Genomic DNA, 27,646 nt, shown 5'->3' with positions numbered 1-27,646 from the left:
TGACACTTATGCACTGTTTCCATGGTAACGGCAGACATTTTGGAAATTCCAACGCCAAATTAGGCATCTACCAAAGTTGCTCATCGTTACTATGAAGTTTCAAAAAATTTGGAGCATTTTGAAATTTTTGAAATTTTTGGGGTAGTTTCCATGGCAACATAGTGGTTCCAATGATTGCCAATATCATCCAAAACCAATATATGGCTGGCACCTACATTGTGATAAAATATGATGATTCTGAGTTTAAGCATCTCTAAATTATTCACAAAACCAAAAACTGGAATTTTTCACAATTGTTCCGTTTCCATGGAAACGGCAGCCATTTTTTATGGTCTTAGACCCTACTGCAACCCGAAATTTTGTGTTCCACCTTATAGTAAATTATCATTAAGATTGGTTCCATTTTACTCCAAAAAACCTGTCGGACAAAAAAAGGTGGAAGAATAATAATAATAACAAAGAAACATAAGAAAAGCAATATGTCACCCGACATTGTCGATCGGGTGACATAATTAAAAACCAATTGTTCAGAGAACAATTGAAAGCCCCCTATTGCCAGGCGAGCGGCAGCCATTTTGAAAATTTCAAAGTCAAAGAGTGCATCTACACATGCAAATCATCATTTTTGCAAAATTTCATTAAGTTTGAAGCATTTTGAAAATTTTGATATTTTTGCTGTTTCCATGGTTACGGCGTCCATTTTGGAAATTCCAACTTCAAAATGGAACTCTGCACATGTCAGTCACTATTCCTGTAAAGTTTCATCCAGTTTGCAGCACTTATTTTTTTTTGGAAATTTTGAACATTTGTGCTGCAACCATGGTTACAGTAGATAATTCCAAAATTCTAAAAGCGTACGTCTCATTGCCACATGTCATGTTATATATCAATACAGTTTCATTTACTTTGGTGCACTACTCTCTGAGAAAATGCTGATTTTATGCATTTTTCCATAGGGTCAATGCAAAACTGGGCCCCAGTTTCCATGACAACGGCGGCCATTTTGAACTATCCAAATATTGTCTTGACATCTTGGCATACTGGAGAACATTTTCATAAAGTTTCATCCAGCTGGATCTTATAACGAAAGAGTTAGAATTTTTGATATTTTAGCTGTTTCCATGGTAACGGCAGCCATTTTGAAAATTCCAAAGTCAAACTGGAAATCAGGAGATGCCAGTTAACATTCCTGTGGAGTTTCTTCCAGTTTGGAACACTTTGATTTTTTTCGCATTTGTGCTGTTTCCATGGAAACGGCGGCCATCTTTTACCATTCCATAGCAAGGTGCACAACTTCAAATGGGGTTCCTCATTATAGTTGAGTTCCATAAACATTGGTCCGTTCAATTCCGAGAACTCGTGCGGACAAAATGTGTGGAAGAAAAATAAAAATAACTAGATTTGCCATTGCAAGCAATAGCGGATGGCACCCTTCCCCTATTGCCAGGTGAGCAGCAGCCATTTTGAAAAAAAACCAAAGTCAAAGACGGCATCTACAGATGTTTATTTACTGTTTGTAACTTTTCATTAATTTTGGAGTATTTTGAAATTTTTGAATTTTTGGCTATTTCCATGGTAACGGGTACCATTTCCAAAATTCCAAAGACAAGTGCCATTTAAGGTCATGCCATGTTTCATACACAGTAAGTGTCAAGAGGTTTGATCTTATATTCTTGTAGGAAATGCAGCTTCAATGTATTTTCCCATAGGGCCAATGTTAAAGTTTTGCCCTGTTTCCATGACAATGGCGGCCATTTTGGAATTTCCTAATATTGTAACAACATCTAGGCATACCAAGGAACATTACCATAAAGTTTCATCCAGCTAGGTCTTATAATGAAAGATTAAGAATTTGCATTTTTTTTCACATCTTATCAGTTTCCATGGCAACAGCAGCCATCTTGATGGTACCATACCCTGTTCGCAAAACTTCATATGCTGGGTAACATTATGGTATAGTTCCATGACCATTGGATCATACAGTGCTAATATATGGGCTGGACAAAAAGCGTGGAAGAAAAATAAAAATAATAATAAGAAAAAAAGAAACGTAGAATAACAATACGTCACCCCAACTCCGTTGAGGGTGCCATAACTAGATTTGCCATTGCAAGCAATAGCGGATGGCACCCTTCCCACATTGCCTGGTGAGCGGCAGCCATTTTGAAAACTCCAAAGTCAAAGAGCACATCTCCAGATGTCTATTAACATTGTAGTAAAATTTCATGAGTTTTGGAGAATTTTCAAATTTTTGAATTATTTGCTATTTCCATGGTAACGGGTGTCATTTCCAAAATTCCAAAGACAGGTGCCACTTTGGGACATGCCATGTTACATATCTATAAAGTTGTAGGAGGTTTGATCTAATATTCTAGAAGAAAATGCAGCTTCGGTGTGTTTTCCCATAGGGCCAATGTTAAACTTTCGCCCTGTTTCCATGACAATGGTGGCCATTTTGGAATATCCTAATATTTTCACAACATCTAGGTATACCAAGGAACATTACCATTAAGTTTCATCCACAAGGGTCTTATAATAAAAGATTTAAAATTTTGATTTTTTTTCACATTTTATCAGTTTCCATGACAACAGCTGCCATCTTGAATATGCCATAGCCCGATTGCAAATCTGCACATGCTGGGTAACATTATGGTACAGTCCCATGACCATTGGTTCATACAGTTCCAAGATATAAGCTGGACAAAAAAAGTGGAAGAAAAATAAAAATAAGAAAAAAAGAAACGTAGAATAACAATACGTCACCCCAACTCCGTTGAGGGTGCCATAACTAGATTTGTAATTGCTAGCAATAACGGATGGCACCCTCGTCCCCCCCATTGCCAGGCGAGCGGCAGCCATTTTGAAAATTTCAAAGTCAAAGAGTGCATCTACACATGCAAGTCATCATTTTTGTAAAATTTCATTAAGTTTGGAGCATTTTGAAATTTTGGACAATTTTGCTGTTTCCATGGTTACGGCAGCCATTTTGGAAATTCCAACTTCAAAATGCAACTCCGCACATGTCAGTTACTATTCCTGTAAAGTTTCATCCAGTTTGCAGCATTTTAATTTTTTTGGAAATTTTGAACATTTGTCCTGCAACCATGGTTACAGTAGATAATTCCAAAATTCTAAAAGCGTACATCTCTTTGCCACATGTCATGTTATATATCAATACAGTTTCATTTACTTTGGTGCACTACTCTCTGAAAAAATGCTGATTTTATGCATTTTTCCATAGGGTCAATGCAAAACTTGGCCCCAGTTTCCATGACAACGGCGGCCATTTTGAACCATCCAAATATTGTCTTGACATCTTGACATACCGGAGAACATTTTCATAAAGTTTCATCCAGTTGGATGTTATAACGAAAGAGTTAGAATTTTTGATATTTTAGCTGTTTCCATGGTAACGGCAGCCATTTTGAAAATTCCAAAGTGAAACTGGAAATCAGCACATGCCAGTTAACATTCCTGTGGAGTTTCTTCCAGTTTGGACCACTTTGATTTTTTTCGCATTTGTGCTGTTTCCATGGAAACGGCGGCCATCTTTTACCATTCCATAGCAAGGTGCACAACTTCAAATGGGGGTCCTCATTATGTTATAGTTCCAACAATATTGGATCACTCAATTCTTAGAAACACGATGGACAAAATGTGTGGAAGAATAATAAAAATAACTAGATTTGCCATTGCAAGCAATAGCGGATGGCACCCTTCCCCTATTGCCAGGTGAGCGGTAGCCATGGTAACGGCGGCCATTTTGGAAATTCCAAACTCAAAAGTCAAGTCTACATTAGCTGAGCAACAATTGTTATAAGTTTCAATAAATTTGAAGCATTTTGAAGTTTTTTGTATTTTTGCTGTTTCCATGGTAACGGCGGCCATTTTGAATATTCCAAAGTCAAACCCCCGTTGCAATTTTTTCCCTCCACAATCATATACCATTTAATGTCTCTAGAATAAATTTAACATTGATGTTCTAGAATGTTCTGTGAAAAATTCAAAGTTTTGAACTTTTTGCATTGTTTCCATGGTAACAACAGCGATTTTGGAAATTCCAACGCCAAATTCCACATTTTCCAATGTTGCTCATCGTTACTGTGAAGTTTCATTAAGTTTGGAACATTTTGAGATTTTTGAATTTTTTTGAGTAGTTTCCATGGCAACATAGTAGTTCCAATGAGTGCCAAAATCATCCAACACCTGTATATAGTGGGCACCTACATTGTATTAAAATATAATGATTCTGAGTTAAATAGTATCCAAATAGTTCACCAAAACAAAAAACTGGATTTTTTCACATTTGTTCTGTTTCCATGGTAACGGCGGCCATTTTTTACCATTCCACTGTCTCTTGCACAACTTAACATGGCGGTTCATATTATGGTATAGTTCCATCAACATTGGTATGACCAGTTCTGAGAAATAGTATGGACAAAATGTGTGGAAGAATAAAAATAATAATAATAAAAAGAAAAAAAAGAAACGAACAATAACAATATGTCACCCCAACTCCGTTGAGGGTGCCATAACTAGATTTGTAATTGCTAGCAATAACGGATGGCACCCTCGTACCCCCATTGCCAGGCGAGCGACAGCCATTTTGGAAATTCCAAAGTCAAAGAGTGCGTCTACACCTGCAGGTTATCATTTTTGCAAAATTTCATTTAGTTTGGAGCATTTTGAAATTTTGGACAATTTTGCTGTTTCCATGGTTACGGCGGCCATTTTGGAAATTCCAACTTCAAAATGCAATTCCGCACATGACAGTCACTATTCCTGTAAAGTTTCATCCAGTTTGCAGCACATAATTTTTTTTGGAAATTTTGAACATTTGTGCTGCAACCATGGTTACAGTAGATAATTACAAAATTCTAAAAGCAGACATCTCATTGCCACATGTCATGTTATATATTAATACAGTTTCATTAACTTTGGTGCACTACTCTCTGAGAAAATGCAGATTTTATGCATTTGTCCATAGGGTCAATGCAAAACTTGGACCTAGTTTCCATAACAACGGCGGCCATTTTGAACTATCAAAAATTTGTCTTGACATCTTGGCATACTGGAAAACATTTTCATAAAGTTTCATGTCTCTAGAATAAATTTAACATTGATGTTCTGGAATGTTCTGTGAAAATTCAAATTTTTGACCTTTTTGCATTGTTTCCAAGGTAACAACAGATATTTTGGAAATTCCAACGCCAAATTCCACATCTTCCAATGTTGCTCATCGTTACTGTGAAGTTTCATTAAGTTTTGAGCATTTTGATATTTTTGAAATTTTTGGTGTAGTTTCCATGGCAACATAGTAGTTCCAATGATTGCCAAAATCATACCAAAACCAGTATATAGTGGGCACCTACATTGTATGAAAATATAATGATTTTAAGTTTAAGCATAACGTAATAATTCACCAAAACCAAAATCTAGATTTTTTCACAATTGTGCAGTTTCCATGGAAACGGTGGCCATTTTTTACCATTCCATAGCAAGGTGCACAACTTCACATGGGGGTCTTCATTATAGTAGAGTTCTATCAACATTGGTCCATTGGATTCCAAGAACTCGCACGGACAAAATTTGTTGCAAGAAAAATAATAAGAAAAAAAAGAAACGTAGAATAACAATACGTCACCCCAACTCCGTTGAGGGTGCCATAACTAGAATTGCCATTGCAAGCAATAGCGGATGTCACCCTTCCCCTATTGCCACTAAGCGGCATCCATTTGAAAACAATTTAACAGTGAATGCAGATCAACGCATTGCGATATATCTTTCTGTAAATTTTCAGTACGTTTTGAGCATTGTCAAAAGTTTCACATTTCTTCTGTTTCCATGGCAACGGCAGCCATTTTGAAAATTCCGAAGTCAAAAGTCTCATCTATACATGACAGTTAACAATTATATTAAGTTTCATTAAGTTTGGAGCATTTTGAAAATATTTGACATTTCTGCAGTTTCCGTGGCAACGGTGGCCATTTTTGAAATTCCAACTTCAAAAGTCTCATGCAGACTTGACAGTCAACAAATATATTACGTTTCATCAATTTTGGAGCATTTTGAAATTTTTGAAATTTTTAACATTTTGGCTGGTTTCTATGGTAACAGATACCATTCCAAATTTCTAATGGCAGATAACACATTGGTACATGGGAGGGAACATACCATCAAAGTTTCAATGGATTTGACCTACCATTTTAAGAAAGTAAATGCCACTTTAAGGTTTTTGAAGCATTTTGACCATTTTCGACTTGTTTCCATGGTAACAGCAGACATTTTCGAAATTCCTACGCCAAATTGCACATCTACCAATGTTGCTCATCGTTACTATGAAGTTTTAAAAAAATTGGAGCATTTTGATATTTTTGAAATTTTTGGTGCAGTTTCCATGGCAACATAGTAGTTCCAATGATTGCCAAAATCATCCAAAACCAGTATATGGCTGGCACCTACATTGTATCAAAATATGATGATTCTGAGTTTAAGAATCTCCAAATTATTCACCAAAACCAAAAACTGGAATTTTTCACAATTATTCTGTTTCCATGGAAACGACAGCCATTTTTTATGGTCTTAGACCCACCTGCACCCCGAAATTTTTTGTTCCACCTTATAGTGAACTATCATTAAGATTGGTTCCATTTCACTCCAAAAAACATGCCGGACAAAATAGGTGGAAGTATAATAATAATAATACAGAAAAAGAAACAGAGGAAAAGCAATATGTCACCCGACATTGTCGATCGGGTGACATAATAACAAAGAAACATAAGAAAAGCAATATGTCACCCGACATTGTCGATCGGGTGACATAATAATAAGAAAAAAAGAAACGAACAATAACAATATGTCACCCCAACTCCGTTGAGGGTGCCATAAAAAGAAAAAAAAGAAACGTAGAATAACAATATGTCACCCCAACTCCGTTGAGGGTGCCATAATAAAAATAATAAGAACTGAGCAAAAACAATAAGTCACGAATAGGTAACGAATAGGGAATAGGGAATAGGTAACGAATAGGTAACGAATAGGGAATAGGGAATAGGTAACGAATAGGTAACGAATAGGGAATAGGTAACGAATAGGTAACGAATAGGGAATAGGGAATAGGTAACGAATAGGTAACGAATAGGGAATAGGGAATAGGTAACGGATAGGGAATAGGGAATAGGTAACCAACTTGACGTCCATTGCTCCTGGAGAGAATCATCAGAGTTGCGAAAACGGGCACTCCTAGTGAATTCAGATTAAAGTCAAAATTACCTGTCATGAGCAAGATTTGAAGTCATACATGTACCATCGGTGTTAACAAGTTAGTGAAATGTAAAACAAAGTCCCCTTGATAATGATAGGTGTGAAAACACAGAAGAAAAAAATCTTCATTAACTAGCATGGATTTTATCGTCTGCATGTTTTCTTAATAATCTCTCATGTGACAGTAAAGATTTAATTGGTGTACGTTCGAGTTGAACGTCTGGTCAATTCAATCTATGGTTATTTGTTATATATAAGTTTGTTTAACCAACGAATTTCACAACAACTTTATATAGGTTTGTTTGTTCGTATTTCTTTGTTTACTATTATTATACTCCATTATAGAAAAATAATATTATTCCAATATTGTATTTATGTAATTCATTTAAATCTATTTAAGTTTCAAACAGAAGCATGGATAAAGAATCTATTTATGATACTACAGTTAAACAACTACTAAGCCAGAATTTAAATACGGAGGAAAAAACCAAGTTGTACACCGATTGGAGCTCTACATATGAATTGGTAAGAAGATATAATCAATGGTCAAAGTTTAATGAAGTAATTTAGCGGCTACATTATACCGTATAAGTGGGCGCAACAAAAATCACATAAATAAGAACATTGCTGACTACCCATTAGTAGTAGATATACCATAACAAAATGAGTTTAATTTCATGCAAACTTTTTCCAAAAGCAAAAATACGAACCCAAAAATCATTAGAAACCCTCTGTTTTACAAATCCTTAAATTAATATCGTAGTGCCATTGCACAACAGTGTTTATCCTTTATCTCAGAATTTGTTTTCTAGAAAGAGGAAAAGGATCTGGTGAAAATCAATAACGCAGCGACACAAATGAAAAAAACCCAAGAAAAAGACCAAAAAAACCCATATCAACAAAGCACTACACATAAAACTAAACAATAAGGCAAACTTTAGTCCGTTAAATATGATTTATATATTATTTTCAATTAGGTTCAAGCTTGTATGTAGTTGTTGTGTGCTTCATATGAATCTAATGAGTTACAACATTCGCAAATGCTGTTAACAGTGTACTCGTTTGTTGTGTTGCTACTTCCAATGTTCTATGTTGGGACGTTAGGCACTGCCAAATTATGCTTGTGTTTGTCCGACGTCAAGAGCTCAATATAAAAGTTTGGCGTTTGTTAATGCTTGTTATATTCAGTAAATAGTAAATCTGTTTAACATTTAAATCGTATACTGCATGGATTGTAAATAATTAAAAGAGTAACCTACTGATGTTCAAATCTTAGAAGTCCCTCATTCAGAATAAAAAAAATCAATATAAAGAAAACCTGAAGGAATTGCATCATTTATAAACTGAACGGCGACCTGTAGCGTCGAAAAGGATAAGTGTATCCGAGTATGCATCCGCAACACACACCCACACCCACACACCCACACACCCACCCACCCACCCCCCCCCCCACCCACACACACCCACACCCACACTCACACACACACCCCCCCCCACACACCCCCCCACACACCCCCCCACACCCCCCCCCCACACCCCCCCACACACACACACTTAGTAGAATCTGTCATATTGATACGTTTCATTCAACAAATTCGGCACTGAAACCGTAAAACGTAGGACATGTATATTTAAGATTTTATTTCTTTATATCAGAATCGAAAAATTTTTAATTATATTTTTGGCCATTGTTTTCTAGTGAAAGCAGTCATTAGTTTTAATAAATTTTGTCGGTTTTCTTCTTTTCACAGTCAATAAGTATTAAATTTGTAAACTCCTCATACATACGTGATACTAATCAAATGTCTTGTTTTGTTTCTTTTTAATTCAAACATTGTGCATTAAGAGATACCAATCTCAATAAAGTTTTAAAAATGTTGCTAAGGTAACCTCACAATATCTTGCTTTAACTTTTTCAGAATTTGAAACAATTTGGTTACGCTGCAAACAGTAAATGCAGTGAAGTCTTGTGTAAATATTACCCAGCAAACAGAGAAAACATTGTTTTGCTTGATGTAGGAGCTGGTACCGGTTTACTAGCGGAAGAAGTATGTATATGAAGGAAAACATAATTGTTTTATTGTGTAACGCAAACGTATGAGGTCGATTTCGAAAACACTTTTTGACTTGTTTTCCTCATTCAAACATATGTAACTTGATTTGAACTGGTATGATTCCAGTTTTTACGGTATTATTGTTCATGTGATCCTTTTAGTCTGTTTTACACATTTTCTGAACTGCGGAAATATCAAACTTAATATAATGTAAAGGCACTCATTGCTTTGATTCCTGGCCCGAACTTGGTTGTATTTTCTGTCATTTTTGGTTGATTGGTTCTTTATATTTTGAGTAAACACTACTGAAGAGACATTTATTGTCGAACTGCGCTTCTGGTGCAGAAAAATAATGTTTTTGTCAATTGTTGATGCCTGTATCCTGATCCCTAAATATCTTATTTATTTCGTGTCGCTGGTTTAGTTTAATCTAGAAGTATTACATTATTATCATTTATTATATAAGAATTATCCTAAATATTATCAAAAGCTATATTGACTAAGTTATCGAAGTAGATTTTTTATGACAAATGATTGAATAAGTAATGACGTATAAAAGATTTATATAAAAAAGAAGATGTGGTATGATTGCCAATGAGACAACTGTCCATATACCAATCAAGATCATCGTTTACATGTATCTAGTCACAAATTGAATTGCTCTTATACTTTACAGTATATAAGATTGAATCAATATATATTAATTTTGTATTTTTAAAATGTTCTAGTTGGTATCAAAAGGATTTAAAACCATTGATGGATTGGATCCATCTCCAGGAATGTTAAAAGAGGCAGAAAAGAAGAACTTATATCGAAATGTGTTTTGCAGTTACTTTACATCCCAGCCGTTGCCATTTTTCAAACAAGGTAAAAATTTATAACTGAAAAGTACTATCAAATTTTAATTCATTCATTTATATTTTACTTATAATTCTTAAATGTTTAAAGTATGGAAAGAACTAAAAAGTAAAATCACAAAAACACTGAACTCTGAGGAAAATTCAAAACGAAAAGTCTCTAATCAAATGGCAAAATTAAAACTCATCAAAAGAATAGATTAAACCTAAATATAATCCTTCAAATGTGTGTTAACTTTTACAAAAAAAACCAACACTATCGGTTAAAAATTGCACACTTTAATACAGATATAAGATTAGTATGACGATTTACATACATATATGATTATATCAGAATACTCTTACATGTAGTCAAGGTTTTATATTATTTTGAAGTTATAGCACTAATCAGACATAGATTTAATTGTCATTATCAGACTAAAAGTGAATTACATATAAATGAAGTTTTGCTGATTACTTTTTGAAGTGTTGTTGATAGCTATTTTCTTTTATATTTGTAGACAGCTTCGATTTGCTAGCGGTTGTTGGTTCATTTGTTACTGGACATATCCCATATGACGCCATCATTGAAATGATAAGAATAACAAAACCAGGTAAAACGAACATGTATGACTCTTAAAAGACTTTGCCTAGTGGGTGAGGAAATTTAACCTCTGCTGGGCACAATATATTTGTTCATTAGACTGTAGTCATTATAATGTTGTACTCTTCTTTCCCTATAATTCTATCTCTTGGTCGGTTTATGCTATGACATAATTCCGTTTATTTTGTGTAAAGAGTTTAAATATTCGTTTTGTATCTTTCGCCTCTTTATAGTTACTATTAGTTTAATTTCAGTTGAACTTTACTATTTTTTACCCTGTTTAAAGAAGTTTAAAAGTTCAAAAACATGTCTTATTTAAGAATCAATATACATTTTATTTTATAGTTCAACACTTTTACTTTAAGGTAAACATGGTAAAATGAGACAAAAAAATGTTGGTTTTTTTCATTTGAGTTATTTATATTAGGTGTTTTACTCAATACTTACATGTATTTAATGTCATAAAAGTTATTTATACAAGTATATGGCTTACTGACCACTTAAAAATTTGTATCTAACTTTTCTTTCTTATTATTTAGGTGGTATAATCTGCATATCGAATAGACGTTCCCCTTTTTATGAATCACCCGATTATGTGGATAAGTTTTTCCCGTTATGTGATCGATTGGAGCAAGAAGGAAAATGGAAGAAGAAAGAGATAACCACGTATAATGGATTTATGGAGAATGCAGATGGAATTATTATAGTGTATCGTGTTTGCTAAGACTACATAACAACACGTTAGATATGAAAGTTGAAGTGACTATCGTAATTCACTTGTTACAGGTAACTGTCATCTTTACCTTCCCGTCAGACATGTCAGATACAATGTACGGTTGTTATAATAGATTTATTTAGCTTGTAATACCACTTCATCGAATAAATTTACCATTTTCGAAATTCAGTCGTTTTATTTTCAATTTTCAAACATTCTGATTGTTCTACTTTTAGATTTTAGCACCTAAAAATGCAATGCACTCCTTGACTTCTTTTGTATTGGGTTTCCCTTTTACTACGGTTATTGATAAAAGAAGAACCTTAGATACAGTCTGCATCTGCATAGATAGTATATATCTCCCAATCGATACGATAACCTAGAGCATGCATTTACAATCATGATTTCCTCGATAAAGGCCTGCCGTTTACAAAGTAAGTATTCAGCCAAATGTTTCAAGTAATGTAGTTGAAATTATTCATTCTCAAATTTTACAGACGCCATCACGAGTTGGGTGACCTTTTTGAATATCTGTTTCAGAGCTGATGACGGATATGTTCTAATCGTAAAATTATCGTAACCACAAGTACGTGTTCTTTTCTCCGAATAGAGCTTTCTTACAAATTGACGAAAGGTACATGTACGTATGCTTGACGAATCATACGTAAGACTCGTTTTATGGATCCTTTTTTTTTTTGACATATTTAAATAATAGTCGTGGAACTTCGGACAATTATCGTGCATGCAACGACACTTATTAAATTGGATTTTTCTTCAGATAGATTTAGGATTTCGGGAGGTACGATAGGTTAGAAGATGATTATTGATACCACCAGATCGGAGGAGATAACGCTACAAAATATTCTTAATCTGGAGTTTTCAGACGAAAAAAATCCCCCCTAGAAGACTAAAAACCGGCCCCTCCCCCACTCTTCAATATTACAATGTTGCACTGTTTAACCTAAGAAAATGTCGAAGCAAATACATTGTCTTCTTCCCTAACAGAAACACAAATACTGTCGTGATTCAAAATTTGCAACGCTCAAAATAATAAAATGACAATAAAGAAAAAAAAATGATCTTCATACTATGCCATATGCTGGTGCTCGTTTCATAACTTTTGAATCATCGCCTCTCCCCTGGTAATATTCATTGCCCCCTTCCCTAAATGTGTATATATGATACACCGTAGCAATGGAACGGTTATTTTAGCGTATAACTGCGTTTTGCCTATAGTCCTGAACATTCATGAAATATAAGCCATGCACTGGACGATAAGTGACAACTTCGCGTCTATCTTCCAAACATGTGTACTGTTAAATCGTCATTATAAAATCCACAATATATATGGTGCAAAATTGTAGATTTATTTTCTTGATAAACAAAGTCTTTTTTTTTTAGATTTATTCAACATTACTTTTTAAAAACATTGTAGCATGATATTTTAGCAAATCTTGATATTCCACTTTGACAATTTGATGAAAGTGTACTGTAACAAATTAAAATAAATGTGAATCTTGTCGTTAAATTTAGACTAACGTACTTCAATAATGTCATTGAAATGTTAATCATGAAACTCGTGCTTAAAAAATTCCCGCGGAAATATGTGTACTCGTGGTTTACGTAAGTAACGTATCGGACGTTAGTGTATTTGACACTAGTTTTCTCTGTTTGATTATCTTAAAATCGTGTATTATTTGCGATATCATCTTATTTTTTTTTTAAATAAACCTGATTTAGAAAAGAATGCTGTTTTACTGGATAAAACAAAGACTCATTTAATTGTTATTGTAGAAATGAAATACGTGCTCCCTTTACGTTCGTTCGTACCTGTCGTCAATTTGTAAGAAAGCTCTAATATTAGAGCATTTGCATTATTCACGTATTGGGATACGTGCACGGATCGACGTATACGTATCGAACAGATTTGTTTATAATAATGATTTTACCCCGATCGCAATTAAAATTTAATGCATTATATAATATTTTCATCGGGACCAACTTGACTTAATTTATCTTTTCCTCATATACGTGTTATACGATACGTCGATACGGATACGCCAGCAAATACTTGATTAATGCAAACGCTCTATTAAGACCTACCAATTAAGACTTATGAGTTTTGATACGCCTGACGTATCTTTCGCCTCTCTTAAAAAATGCCTTAAAATGATAAAATAATCAATTGCTTAAAAGATTATTATAACAACAACAGACATCCATTACCTTTTTTTCGAAATTATAAGAGTAATATTTATTCTTCTTCATTCAATTTACTTATAACACAGAATATTTATTTGAAAAGACAATCAAAATCAAAACCAAGGAGTAAGCAAAAACTCACAAAACCATAGGACATTTACATCAACAGTTATAAATAAATAAGAAACAACACGAACTCCACTTATAACCGGGAGTGAAATCAAGTGCTCCAGAAGGGTAAGTATTTTCCTGCACCGTATACGACACCTGTCGTGTTATTTCTTTGTTCAGTTCGATAATGTGGTAAAAATTCGTTTCAGATATAATATTTGTCTACTTTTACCGCGCTTCCACTGGAATGTATTATTATTCATATTCAATCGTTTAAGGTCCTCATACCTAAACCACATAAAAAGCGATTCTTATCACCCTATGTTTAACTGACGTAAACTGCTATCATAATGTTGAATTTCGCCTTGTGGCATGTATACATAAAAATGTATGAAGTCAAATGTTTCAAGGAAATGTATATTAGCCTTTCAATGTTGGGTTAAAACTGTCGTGCATATTGACGCTGTATATAGATATAGGAAGATGTGGTATGAGTGTCAATGAGACAGCTCTCCATCCAAATAACAATTTATAAAAGTAAACCATTATAGGTCAATGTACGGCCTTCAACACGGAGCCTTGGCTCATACCGAACAACAAGCTATAAAGGGCCCCAAAATTACTAGTGTAAAACCATTCAAACGGGAAAACCAAAATAAAAATAGTCTGCTTTTTTTGTATTTGTAAAAGTTCAGATAAAAAATCAGATTCTTCTTTTATAAATTGTATAAGATAAAGTGTAAAGGTGACTATTTTGTTTTTTATTTAATTCTAGTTCATTAATATGTTTCGGAGGTTAGTGTGCAGTTCATTTTTGATGAACTTAAACACATTTTTTAATGGGCCAACTGAAGATCGTATTGGGTGCGAGATTTTCCCGCTGTGTTGAAAACCAATAGGTGGCTGTGGGATGTTTTTGGCTCTTTGGGCGGGTTGTTGTCTTCTTAACACATTCCTAATTTCCATTGTCAATCTTATTAAAAAGTAAAATCACAAAAATACTGAACTCCGAGGATTATTCAAAACGGAAAGTTCCTAATCAAATGACAAAATCAAAGGATAAACACATCAAACGAATGGACAAGAACTGTCATATTCCTGACTTGGTACAGGCATTTGAAATGTAAAAAAATGGTGGATTGAACCTGGTATATAGCGCTAAACCTCTCCATTTTATGACATTAAGCCTGTTCGTTTTTACAGTTTTTTACTTGAATAGTCGTCTGATCTTTAGATATCATATTGTATCTTTTCACCGATTGTTACATTACGACCCGGTTTGGATTCGTATGACAGATAATGCTAGTGACACATGCACTACATGTACATGCATCTACACATTAAGTCGAATTTATGAAATGACAGCAATTTTAGTTATTGAATTATATCTAATATGTGCATGTATAAGACATGAATAGTTTTAATACCATTTATTCTAATTAAGAACCAAAAATAGAAATAATAAAAGAAAAGGGAAATAGTTTTCGCATGAAAACTTGAGTGTTCATTGCTTGATTGAATCAAATCATGCAAACGTAAAATATAAACGAAAAGAGAAGACACTTATGACACTTTAATGTTAAATAACAAAATTTATTAAGTTATATTTTAGTATTTCACATGGGTGGTAAATTAGTTTATTTACAACCACTTGTTCGATGCCACTGCTGATTTGGGTTTCCTCCCAGAAGATATCAACAGTCCGGTAGTCGCAACTTCTGCGTTGACATGAATTATAAATGTTGTTTTCGTAACTAAAATAGGTTTACAGTTTACAAAATTAGAAAATGTGAAATTTTGGTTTCTCAATGCTCTTTAAACTTTTTATTTGTTTGACCTTTCTAACTTTTTTTATTCGAGTATCACTAATGAGTCTTTTGTAGACGAAATGCGCTTATGCATTTTAAAACCTTAATCATGTCTATGATGAACTGGTTTTACAATCGTTGGGTCCAAACGACTGGATTTGAAGGTGTTCACTCCGTGTGGATCACCAACCGAGTAGTCCTCACCTCTGTGTCGACGCGAATTATCATTGATACGGTAATTATTATTTTTTTATCCTGCATCTTTTTGCGGGAAGCATTGGAAACTTACTATGTTTTTGAGTACTGTTACAATGACAAGTTATTAAAACATCCTCTCTGAAACCATTTTACATGAAACTTGCAAATTAGGACAGATTAATCTGAAGTTTCGTGTGCTAAAAATACACGAATACCATTTTTTTGGACAAGGGTTTGTTGTTGTTGTCTTTCATTGATTGCACAGTCAGAATAATATGATATATGCAGTGCATATTAACCATATCAGATTAAAATATTTATGAGAAGTTTGATTATGGATATTAGTAACGTAGATCATTGTATTATATATTGATAAATTTGATGGACAAATAATAATTATAGATTATCGTTGATCATCTCAACGAGATTGATTTTCTCGCTTGAGCTGGTACAGCGAAAGTGAGAAAAGCAATCGAGTTGAGATGACCAATGATAATCTGTTTATCGCTATTTTACCTATGACGACATTGTCAATTTCATGTCAATTTCGTTAGCAACGCCACGTGGCCTCCTTAGTTTCTAGCGATAATTATTCCATCTCAAGCGAGAAGCATGATATGAAAATAATCACAAAGAAAAGATCAAAAGAAAAATGCACAAAATAGCGATAATGTATCATATATAACAAATGTCAACAGCAGTTATTTTCTATAGCACACTTTGTCAATAACTACAATCATGTCAATATAAATGATATTTTGAAAGTTACTTTCAATTATGGTTAGTACCATTTATAAACAGTTTTAGCATCTGTTCACATTCGCTACATTAAATATATTGAAGAATACACATATTTAGTTTTAATATCCAATAAAGATAAGTATTGTGATATTATTTCTTGGTGGTTATTTATTTATATATAGATGACTGTCGTTAAATGAAAAAAATATTTTTTTTTAGAAATTTCCTGCCTTGTCAATTTTTATTCGTCAGTCGCAAAAGTCTTTGCATCATCGTCAATATTTCACATGTTCTCTTTGATTGTACTGCAACTATTTGTTTGGTTCAGTATGTCTATTAAAATATAAAAGTCAAGGACGTCGCTGAAGAATGCAGAAACATCATATGTTCATATGAACATCCGCATTTTTTTTTAATTGAAAGCCTTTCTCTATATTTTGTGGGCGTAACTTGATATCAAATGTACCAAACTTATGATTTAATACGCAAGACGCACGTTTTGTCTACATAAGACTTATCAGTGACGCTCAGATCAAAATAGTTAAAATGCAAAACAAGTACAAAATTGAAGATCATTGATGGTTAAGGTTATTAATGCCTGGGACAAGAAAGTCCTTGGTATAATTCACATTTTTGCAAACAGTAAATTAAACAAAATACCATATACAATATAATTGATATTCGTGTCAAGACCGAAGTGCTGACTACTGGACTGTTGATACGAAACGAGTTGTTTAAACTACAATTTCATATCTCACCCCAACACATTTATTACTAATACGATTAACCAATTAATAGAATAAGAAAATATATTGTCTAAAACTAACTTCATTGGCCCACTTTGACAGTTTTGCTTAATATTTTATATAAAAATGTCAGTATCCAAATTTAAGCATGCCATTATTCTAGTAAGAAACAACTGACAGTAGACAAATTCCTATATCTAAAATACTAAGATTAATCAGTTCGTGATACTTGGATTGAGAACATCATTGCAGTATTTGTGTTTAAATTCTGTTCATCCACGTATTGTGCGAATATATGATTAAAAAGAAAAATTTGAATGATAACTATAACCAGTAGATCTAGACGACGACAAATCAAAAAGCCAAGGGACATTATGATTAATACAGTGACAAAGGTTTTATTTTTGGATTCGAAAAAGCTGGTAAATTCATATAATAGTTTCCATAAATACTCTGTTGTCTGTCTTTGACGATTGCTGTCCACAGTTTATCAAAGCCCTTGTTCCCGTGATAGGCTGCATACACAACTGCGTGTGGACATTTTTTCCCATATGCTGTATAACATCTTACTGCTTTCATTAAGTTAAAATTCAACCTCGTCCTTAAATCAATATGTACAACACCATCAACTTTCGATGGTAAAATTCCGAATAAATAGAAATCGTCCACCCAGACAAATGGTGAACCGATGGCAGCTTGGTATAACATAGGCACTAAGTCTGTAGATATGAACACTACAAGTCCACTACAATATGTGTGAGGATATCGTTTTATACCTTTAAATTCGTCATCTCCTACATACCATTTGCTTCTTTTATTTCGTACAATATTCATTCTATGCTTTGCTATCTTATTGCAAAGAATAAACTTTTTCTTCTTTTTAAGGTCAAACATATCTTCGAAAACTTTGAAAAAATTTATAAAGACATCATCGTCAATTTTGGTAACAAACTCTGCGTTCATACAATGCTCTGATATCCATTTATAGCCCATGACGCCTTTGTTTGTTAAATTCCGATATGTATCTAGAAAATAGCCTTGCACTATATCACCGTACGTTTCACTTTCATCTTCAATTTTATTTTGTATAATTTCACTTTTTACCAATCCTAAGAGAAAAACGACGCGAACACTTTCTGGACTGTAATATGTTGCATTGAGCATTTTACTCCTTAGAACGATTCTTCTTGTAAAATGTTTTGGTGCTGTATGGACCATGACGATGGTTGACACTTTAGGAACTCCGTGACAAATGTTTTTGTTGTTTATTTTGTATGGCATCGATATAACAATAGGATAATTATAACCTTTAGATTTGAGTTCTCTTCTCTGTATGGAAGTATTAAGGTTTTGATCTTCATCGCAATTGTAAATGTCTTTGGTTTGAATCTGTTGTATACTGTTGAATAACGGAATTTCCAATTTGAATTTGCTAAAATCTTCGACCACACTCAGAATCAATAAGTTCAAAATGACAATAAAGAAAATAAAAGTCAGATATCTTCTGTCATATGCATTCATATCTTGTTTAAGAATATTTCTCTTAGTATTATCTGCAAATATATATATCTTATTGTTAAAATTTACAGTCAGACATACAATAATAAATTATATATTCTTTCTCATCCCGAAATCGAACAAATATAAATCACTGGATAATTTAGTTGAAAGGTGTCAATGTTTCTCATAATATCATGTGAAGGAAACAATTGACCACTATCATTTCTGATATTTGCACTAGTTTTTATGAATATGATTAAAGTAAAAAAAGTACAAAGGGAGTATCAACTAATATTGCTGGACTTTATGAATAATATAACTCAAAAGCAAAACAAGATACCGTATAACACTAGTGGTAGATTTTTGTATCTCAAGTAGATTATGCCTTGGTTATGGTTACTAAGATTTACTGATATAAAAAAAACTATTCCTAGTTGATAAATGTTTACCAAATAAAGGTTCGGGAACTTAGTGTGTCACTATCAGTTATAAATATATTTTGAATGTAATTTTTCTTATTCGATAGCTCTGAAAATTCATGAAACACATGAAGAAACATGATCTCATGATTATTCTGATATACTTGGTTAATCAGGGTTTATAATGCAGATCGTTGTTCTTTATCTTGAGAATGTTGGAAATGTTGTAAGAACTTTTGTGTTTGAATCTTATTTTCTGTTGGCCATTATGCTGTTTTTCTTTTTTGTTCCCTTCTATATAAAATCATTACTGATACCAGGATTATGATTTTGTACACAATACTCGCGTTTATTCCAGAAAAGACTCATCTGTGACGCTCTTTTTAACTGAACATTACAAACCGTTACTTATTATATGTTATAGGCATGACTTTTACAGATATATGCTCCACGTATTCTATGATTCATTTCAAGAACTGTGGTTATATAATTTACGGCACTCAGACATATTCCACATGATTTCTGTACAAATGTATCTACAAATAAAGGCAACAGTAGTACATGTATACCGCTGTTCAAAATTCATAAATCGATAGAGAAAAAACAAATCCGGGTTACAAACTAAAACTGAGGGAAACGTACCAAGAGAACTACGACACAACAGAGACACAACACCGAAATGTAACACACGCCGAAACGAACTATTATAATGTAACAATGACCATTTTCCTGACTTGGTACAGGGCATTTGTTCGCCCCTCTTTTACAGTGAAAATTGAAAATTTTAATTCGAAGTTAAACTATGTTATAGCTACTGTGAATCTGTTAGCAAATGTTTGGTGACTACTTGTAAAATATTTTGACAAGTATTTATACATAATATATAGAATTATCTATCATAGCACGGAACAATTCTAGACTTTAAAAGCTACATATGTTTTAGTTTAAACATATTTTATTTGCTATAAGCGAAAAAGGATCAGACACAAGTAAAACATACTTATAAAGTCTTCTCCACAATACAATATATATAACAATACAAATTGAACGTGAGCATACATCATATAATATAGTGTGATGATAGAACTGTTCAAGAACAGCTTAGAATCATTTGATTACACATATTTTTTATATTTCTGAAGTTAGGAAACAAATGATCTCAACCACATATTCATAACAATCTAAGGTTTATTTGTACACTTTACTTGCAATTGAATACTGACATGATAGATTGGTATTGAATACTGAGTTTTGATTGATGGTAATAATATACTGTTTTCAACATTGATTGTAAGTTTAACTGATGTACGCCGTGCAAATGACCGATATCGTTCAATATAAAAGATGTAGTATGAAATGTTTATAAAATTTGTGTGTAGACTATTTTTGATTATTTTAATCGATTTATGAACCATATTATAGTCCTAATGCATTGGGCAAAGTTTTCAAGAGCAGACAGTTATATACTTGTGTGATGATTTTGTATCTTAGTCTAGAAAGTTTACCCTATACTAGTTACCTTTTGTTAGAAGCCTTATTTTATATATTTGTATAAACTTTAATAAAACACAGAACAGAACAAGATATTTGGCAGGTAAACCTAGAGTCAGGTCAAATGTATAGGGGTGTTTTAAAGGAAACTGTTAATACGAGTAACGAGACACTCTAGGAAGACACCTCCCTTCAAGAATGGTACGGCTGCAATTCGGGTATATAAGCAGAAGAGATTCCTTGCTCTTTGTAATTCGTCTGAAGTCTACGAAGATGATGGCCATGATACGTACGTCCGTGATTGTTAGAGATGGATATTTTATATCGTTTTCTCTTATACAAGATACTATTACTTTAGGTGTACTAAAGAACAGGTTGGTGCCTGTTAGATTTCTCTAATATGGAATTGCATTCATGATTGTAATGCAACAGAGGATAATGTTGGTGCCTGTTCTTTAAGACTTGTACAACTTGTAGTTTGTCACGTGACAAGTATGTTCACGTGCAGAGTACTATCATGTACCATTTTGATTAGTTGTAGCATTCAGGGTATTAAAATGTACCATTAGGACAAGTGTGATAACGTGTAGGGTATATTATAATACCATAAGGACAAGTGTGATAACGTGTAGGGTATATTATAATACCATAAAGACAAGTGTGATAACGTGTAGGGTATATTATAATACCATAAGGACAAGTGTGATAACGTGTAGGGTATATTATAATACCATAAGGACAAGTGTGATAACGTGTAGGGTATATTATAATACCACCATAAGGACAAGTGTGATAACGTGTAGGGTATATTATAATACCATAAGGACAAGTGTAATAACGTGTAGGGTATATAAAAATACCATAAGGACAAGTGTGATAACGTGTAGGGTATATTATAATACCATAAGGACAAGTGTGATAACGTGTAGGGTATATTATAATACCATAAGGACAAGTGTGATAACGTGTAGGGTATATTATAATACCATAAGGACAAGTCTGTTAAATTGTTAGGTACATTATTTTACCAGGAGGACATTCTGTTCCTGATCCAGGACAAATTTGTAAATGTCGTATATATTTGAAGTCAATAGTTGAACATTGTAGATAGTTAATTAGAGAACGCAAAGGGAAGCTGTACATATTTTAGTTCATTGATGTCACTTTATGAATAAAGTTTACTTGTCAAATTTTTGAAAATAAATCGTTTTGGATCCAGTATCAAACTGGTAACGAACTCATATAATTGAAATTGACAAGCTTACCCATGTACACGTTACACTTTTATGTAAGAAAAAAATTCATACTTTCAAACAGATAATAAAACATAAAAACTGACAAAATATAACGTTAGAAATCAGCGGAACGAGTAAAAAGCGTCGTGTTCTGACCTGAGAAAAAGGATGGGTTATACGTGGTCCATTAGTTAGGTAAGCCTTCAGCTTTTATGACAGCTTTTAAAATAATGTTTCACTGACGAAATTGCATGAACAATCAAAAAGGATATATGAGGTTAATATGCTATTAGTTGGATCGTAGTATTAAATATCTCATTGAGCAAAAACATAAACAAATATGCATTCACTTTACGACTCTGTGCAATTATCGTCCAGCATTAAAAGAAACTCTACAGATTGGTATCTTTTCTGCTGTACGAGATGTATTAATAAATAAGTATCCTAGTGCAAACGGTATAATAACGTGGAATATTTTTTTTGCGTGTATGGAAAGGTCTACGCTCTCTGAACGTTACATTTTACAACTTCCATTCGAAGGGTCAGTAGCTGGCCTGTTGCGTGGCTTAATTACTGCTCTATGCCACATTCTGACATTTTTAAATGGCTATCCTACTCATCACTCATCAAATTATACCTAATAACTGCTTGTTTGTACTCTTCCTGAATAAGAATAAAATATTGTTTTCTTTCGCTGAAGACAAAATATGTCAACCAAGCTGAGTTCGTAAATAATTATATGATTCTTTATGTAAAACGAAATACCAACGAACGCAATTTGCACTTACCTTTTGATTTCAATATTCTCCATAGAGCTCTCCTTATTTATCATTGTTATACTTTGTTGATATATCTATGCATCTCTTTTTCTAATATAATATGCAAATGATTTGTTAAGATAACGATCTTTTGTCATATCTCATTTAAATCCATCTATACATGATTTTATTTATTTTCATTTGTTTTGTCAGCATATTGAACAACAACACATGTTACATGCACATCAACTTGATATTTTAAATCTTTCTCTATTCATTTATTGTTATACAAATAAAGACATAAACAGTGAGATGACAATATGTCTGTGACAGTTAACATAGTTGTTAAAGCTATAACACGATAAACTAACTGTTCATTCATCTGTTGGCTATATTCTAACTGTGTTTATTTATCGCCCTGATGGTAAAGCAAATTGTCATTTTTTTCTATTTACCAGCTTTTTAATTGTTTTAAACTTTCCAGATAGATAAACAACATCGAAACAATTGAAGAAAATATATTTATTAGCATCCCAATAATGATTTTTTCAATGATCTATGATATGTGTCTGTGTCAAAATTAACTAATGAAATTTGAACCACGTCTTATATGGTGTTTTAAAATCTATATCATCTGTCTGTTAAGTGCCGAACGTAAACAATTCCCGAATATGACTGTTATTATACTGAGTGTGAATTTGCTATACGATGTGTCTCGGTATTTTGTGCATCCAACACTAACGTATTGTATTTTTTTTATGTTTCTTTAATGGTTTCGGTTGGATAATCTGTTGTCTTATCGTTTGCAGTCAAAATACTTATAAAATTGCCTTTCAATAACATCATTGACATGAAAATTGTTTGGACGAGTATTGTGTAAATAATTGTATAAAGTTGTATAAAGGTCAAGATTTCATGTTAGGTACGTAAACGCGTCACTCTTTGTGATATCCTTTAGGATCTGTCGTTGATGGAGTATGCTTGTTGTTGTTCTGTGGTTTGCATGTTGTGTCGGCTATTATCTTATTTCTGTATGTGTTTCTTTGTGATGAATGTACTTAACTGTGTTTTTGCTGTCACGTAGTGTGTCTTTTAACAATGTATATCTTTTATCATTGCTAAAGTATCTCGATATAGTAAAACACACAAAAAACTCCACTGTCCAACAGTTGAGGTATACAATTTACTTTCTATTTAACATGTTAACCACATCACATATAATTATAGACAGAATTGGGGTAGATATTACTATTCCTCCTATGATCCCAATAAACATAGAGGATGTACGAGTATCAGTTTGTGAACTTTTAGATCTCTTGTAAGAACTAAGGTTCTTATTATCAAAACGCAGTTCCCGTTTGATTTTAGCAACAACCTCGTCTAGTTCAGACACGCTTTTACTTCTCCCAATAGGCTGACATGGACAGGAACACATTGCTTTTTCTACTGGTTGAGGAGTGCTGTTTTTGATTTGTAAGCGAGAGTACTCGTCTGTTGCAGTTTTACCAATCGCAGTGTTCGTTGTGTTGTCTATATCAGTCGATGTTATGGTTCCATCAGTATAAACAGTACAATTATCTAAAAAAGAAAATGTTATAAAAAGTTTACCCGAACAAGAAGCGATTGGATATTAATGTTTTGCAAAGAGACTGTATCTGTATAATGATAACAGCTATTAAAAAAAAGATGTGGTACGATTGCCAATGAGACAACTCTCGCCTAATAACAAAGAAATTAACAAATATAGGCCTCCAACAATTAAAAAAGCCTATAACGCATAGTCACCTATAAAAGGCCCAAAAATGACAAATGCAAAACAATTCAAACGAGAAAACTAACGGCCTAATGTATGTACAAAACATGAACTAAAAACAAGTATATAACACACCAGCAAACGACAACAACTGAATTACAGGAGGCTCCTGACTTCGGACAATCACATACAAACAAAATGTGGCGATATGAACATGTCTATCTCAATCGCATTCAATACACCATCAATTTCCTAAATATGCATTCAAAAATTGTGCATTTAAATAAAAAAAATATAAAACAAACAATCTGGTATAACCTGGCGTCTTCTGTATACATGGTTGTCTAGTATGTTTGAGAAATAAAATTAAAATGGAAAAGGGGAATGTGTCAAAGAGGCAACAACCCAAATAACTTCAACGTATGGGTTTTTTTTTGCCAAAAAGTTGACAAAATATCCTTCAATTTTACACAATCCTTTCCGCAAACTGACTATATATTTGAAAGTTTGTGACTGTCGGAATATTTGTCCATGTGTAAAAAAATCTTTTAAAAACTAAAATTCTAAACAAGTTGAAGTCAATCAAAATGTCATCTAAAACAAGACTCGAAATATTACATTTGATCGACATATTATTTGGTACGATTTAGGGACGTGTGTTTCAAAGACAATTTTGCACTCCGATGAGTAGCAACTCTATTCCTTTTTTATTTCATTTGTTCCATTATTTTGTTAGAAAGCACATCTTTGAAAAAGGTAATATAACGAAGAAGATTGATAACAAGATTGCTTCAATGAATATCCTTAATGTTGCTTAGATAGATTGTATCCTTTAAATGAATGAATTTGCATTATATGTGGCAATGTTGATCGCATCTATACGATCGAACCTAAAACAAAAGACATTCAACATCAACAAGAAGATATAATATAATATGAATGTCAACAAGACCAGCTTCTACCACAGACCAAAGGACGTATGTCACTACACGGCATCAAACAATGAACCAAAACCCATTCGATATAGTAAGCAACTATGAAATCCCTAGAGATGAAACAATGTAAATCATTAAAACACGAAACTAACGATTTGTAAAATCTATAACTGTTAAAAAAATAAAGTGTGTCTATACCAAGGCATACATATCCTTGTTGTAGTTTTAGTTATCATTGCTCGTCAATTTAGTAGTCTGTTGACCTTTCAAAATTTAGAATCAAGCGTCACTGATGTGTCTTACAGACGCCATCACAGTTTGGTTGACCTTTATGGAATATTCGTTTTACAGATGATATCGTATAAGTTCCTTATACCGTAACTACAATGCCGCTCCATTTTCACGAATGTGTCCTACCGAATTAATTTTTTTTACCGGCTTTGAAATTACATGAGCAATTCAACGGATGCAACATGTTGAACAGGATCTGCGTACCCGTCCGGAGCACCTGATAATTCTGCTTTGAATATTACTCGGAGTTTTTTTGTGATTTTAATTTTTACGTAGATGACTCCCGCGACCCAAATTATAAGCCTGGCATCGTTGGCAAGTTTTTTTATGCACAAAACAATAATTGAATCAAATGTTTATAGAGGCACTAGTTACGATATATATAAAAAAAATCTAATATTTTATTTTTTTTGCTCAATCATTGATGAAATACAAATAGCCAAATAATAATTAGCTTTTAGTAGCAAAAACGTTGATTATGAATCATTGACTTGCAAGTGAATAATTCAACCAGGTAAAAACGATGATAAACCTTTATTTTTCATCCATGATATGAAATTAAAAAGACATAGAAGAATCTGCATAATCTATTTATATCTATATTTATGTTTTCATCGCTTATCTGGTTATTGGATGACTTAAGAGGTTAACACGATAATTAACTAGATGGCGTCTTGTCTAAAATACACAAGAAACGAAGCTACGTATTTTCAAGGCCGGTGCCGTATTAATTGTTTATTTTATACTTTAAATAGTTAGGATAAATGTTTTGCATTGTTATAAATTAAATATTCGAATTTGATTAAAATCGGTGAACATGAATTTGACAGCTAGAGCCCCTTTAACCAGCGGTCAAAAGTTAAGCTATTTTCGTACTAAAAAGTAAGTCTGATATCTGTGGTGAGTAATTAGTACCGATTTAAACAGTATTTAAAGATCTGATAACAGTTTAAAAGTCATTTGCTACTTCAAATTAAAAAGTCAATATGTTTTACATAATTGAATAACTTAGTTTTACTATTATAACGAGTATACGTGGGATGCAATGTAAAAGAACATATCTATCTTATCAAACTTCGAAAATGTACTGTATTTAATTATTGTCTTCGCGTATTCAACGAAATTTTTTGATATGAAGTGACCTTAATTATGGGACCTATCGTTTGCACTTCATATAGCAAATGCGAGGGAAACCCGTGATTGAAGAATGCAAACAAACGCACAATTATGTTATGCAGCTGTAGTCTTGTTTCTATTTTTAAATATATTGACTCTATATTTCTTTTTATAGGTATATTGAGGTCAATATTAAAAATCTTGATAAATTAAGATCCGGACATAAGCTGTTCCGGTCCTTTACTTCACGTCATGACGTCAGACATAAAAAGCATGGGAGAAGCACTTCAATAGTCCACAATTATATAGTTTGATTTCTTATGTGTTCTGAACAGAAAAAAAATAAATATGTTGTGTTTTTGTTTACAATCAAACAAGTGCATCTTATTATCGGCTCCTAGGAGTCGATATTAAGAATTGAACGATGGACAGTCAGTGTGTGAATTTTTCTTGCTACCTGATTGGAAGATATTACGAGACGTGAATAATCAAAGTTTATTGATTGGTTAGGACAATCCAAACCTAGTAAATGTCCTTCAATCCCGTAGAATACCGGATTTGTCCTCTCTATTTTAGCAATTAGATTTTGCCTGGTCATTAATCATGCATATTCATGATATTAAAACACAGGTAACTTTTATCTATAAATAGTCTAATCTTCTGGAGTTTCGTAAACAACAACGTTAAACGATACATTACTACTTCATAACGTGTGACCTCACGTGTGTGGCAAAATTTGTTGATTGATGCACGTGGTTATTCTAGTAAATGAATTAATCTACAAAGCGAGAGCACTTTCCATTTTCATCAGCTAAGAGTCGACTAGCCCTTTTCGAAAGGCTAATGCTTGTTTATTGTTATTTTCAAAAG

At 33.0% G+C, this 27,646-nt stretch overlaps 3 protein-coding genes across 6 annotated transcripts in view; 2 read left to right on the top strand and 1 right to left on the bottom strand.

The window, feature by feature from the left end:
* The window catches only part of LOC139501230 (methyltransferase-like protein 27), a 45,010-nt gene extending 33,411 nt beyond the window's left edge, over nucleotides 1–11,599 (top strand). For all 3 annotated transcript variants that reach the window (XM_071290228.1, XM_071290227.1, XM_071290229.1), the window contains exons 2-6: nucleotides 7,664–7,788; nucleotides 9,183–9,311; nucleotides 10,046–10,184; nucleotides 10,675–10,767; nucleotides 11,297–11,599. In XM_071290228.1, coding sequence (XP_071146329.1) covers nucleotides 7,678–7,788; nucleotides 9,183–9,311; nucleotides 10,046–10,184; nucleotides 10,675–10,767; nucleotides 11,297–11,481 — 657 coding nt within the window. In that variant the 5' untranslated portion in view covers nucleotides 7,664–7,677 and the 3' untranslated portion in view covers nucleotides 11,482–11,599. The remainder of the gene's footprint in view (nucleotides 1–7,663; nucleotides 7,789–9,182; nucleotides 9,312–10,045; nucleotides 10,185–10,674; nucleotides 10,768–11,296) is intronic.
* LOC139501986 (tyrosine-protein phosphatase non-receptor type 11-like) overlaps nucleotides 1–27,646 on the top strand; it is a 462,346-nt gene that overhangs the window by 277,881 nt on the left and 156,819 nt on the right. The window lies entirely within an intron of this gene.
* Nucleotides 15,202–22,834, bottom strand: LOC139501229 (beta-1,3-galactosyltransferase 1-like). Its single transcript, XM_071290226.1, has 2 exons — nucleotides 22,712–22,834; nucleotides 15,202–18,831 (listed from the first exon to the last, which is right to left on the bottom strand). Exon 2 carries the CDS (start codon nucleotides 18,797–18,799, stop codon nucleotides 17,657–17,659), a length of 1,143 nt encoding a protein of 380 aa, XP_071146327.1. The 5' UTR covers nucleotides 18,800–18,831; nucleotides 22,712–22,834; the 3' UTR covers nucleotides 15,202–17,656.

Source organism: Mytilus edulis, chromosome 13 (genome assembly GCF_963676685.1).
Source record: "Mytilus edulis chromosome 13, xbMytEdul2.2, whole genome shotgun sequence".
Classification (NCBI taxonomy): domain Eukaryota; kingdom Metazoa; phylum Mollusca; class Bivalvia; order Mytilida; family Mytilidae; genus Mytilus; species Mytilus edulis.
The sequence above is the reverse complement of the archived record's forward strand: the minus strand, read 5'-3'. Positions and strand labels throughout refer to the sequence as shown.

Excerpts from the sequence above, each read along its gene's own strand:
- LOC139501229 (XM_071290226.1), bottom strand. The coding sequence starts at position 18,799 with ATGAATGCATATGACAGAAGATATCTGACTTTTATTTTCTTTATTGTC.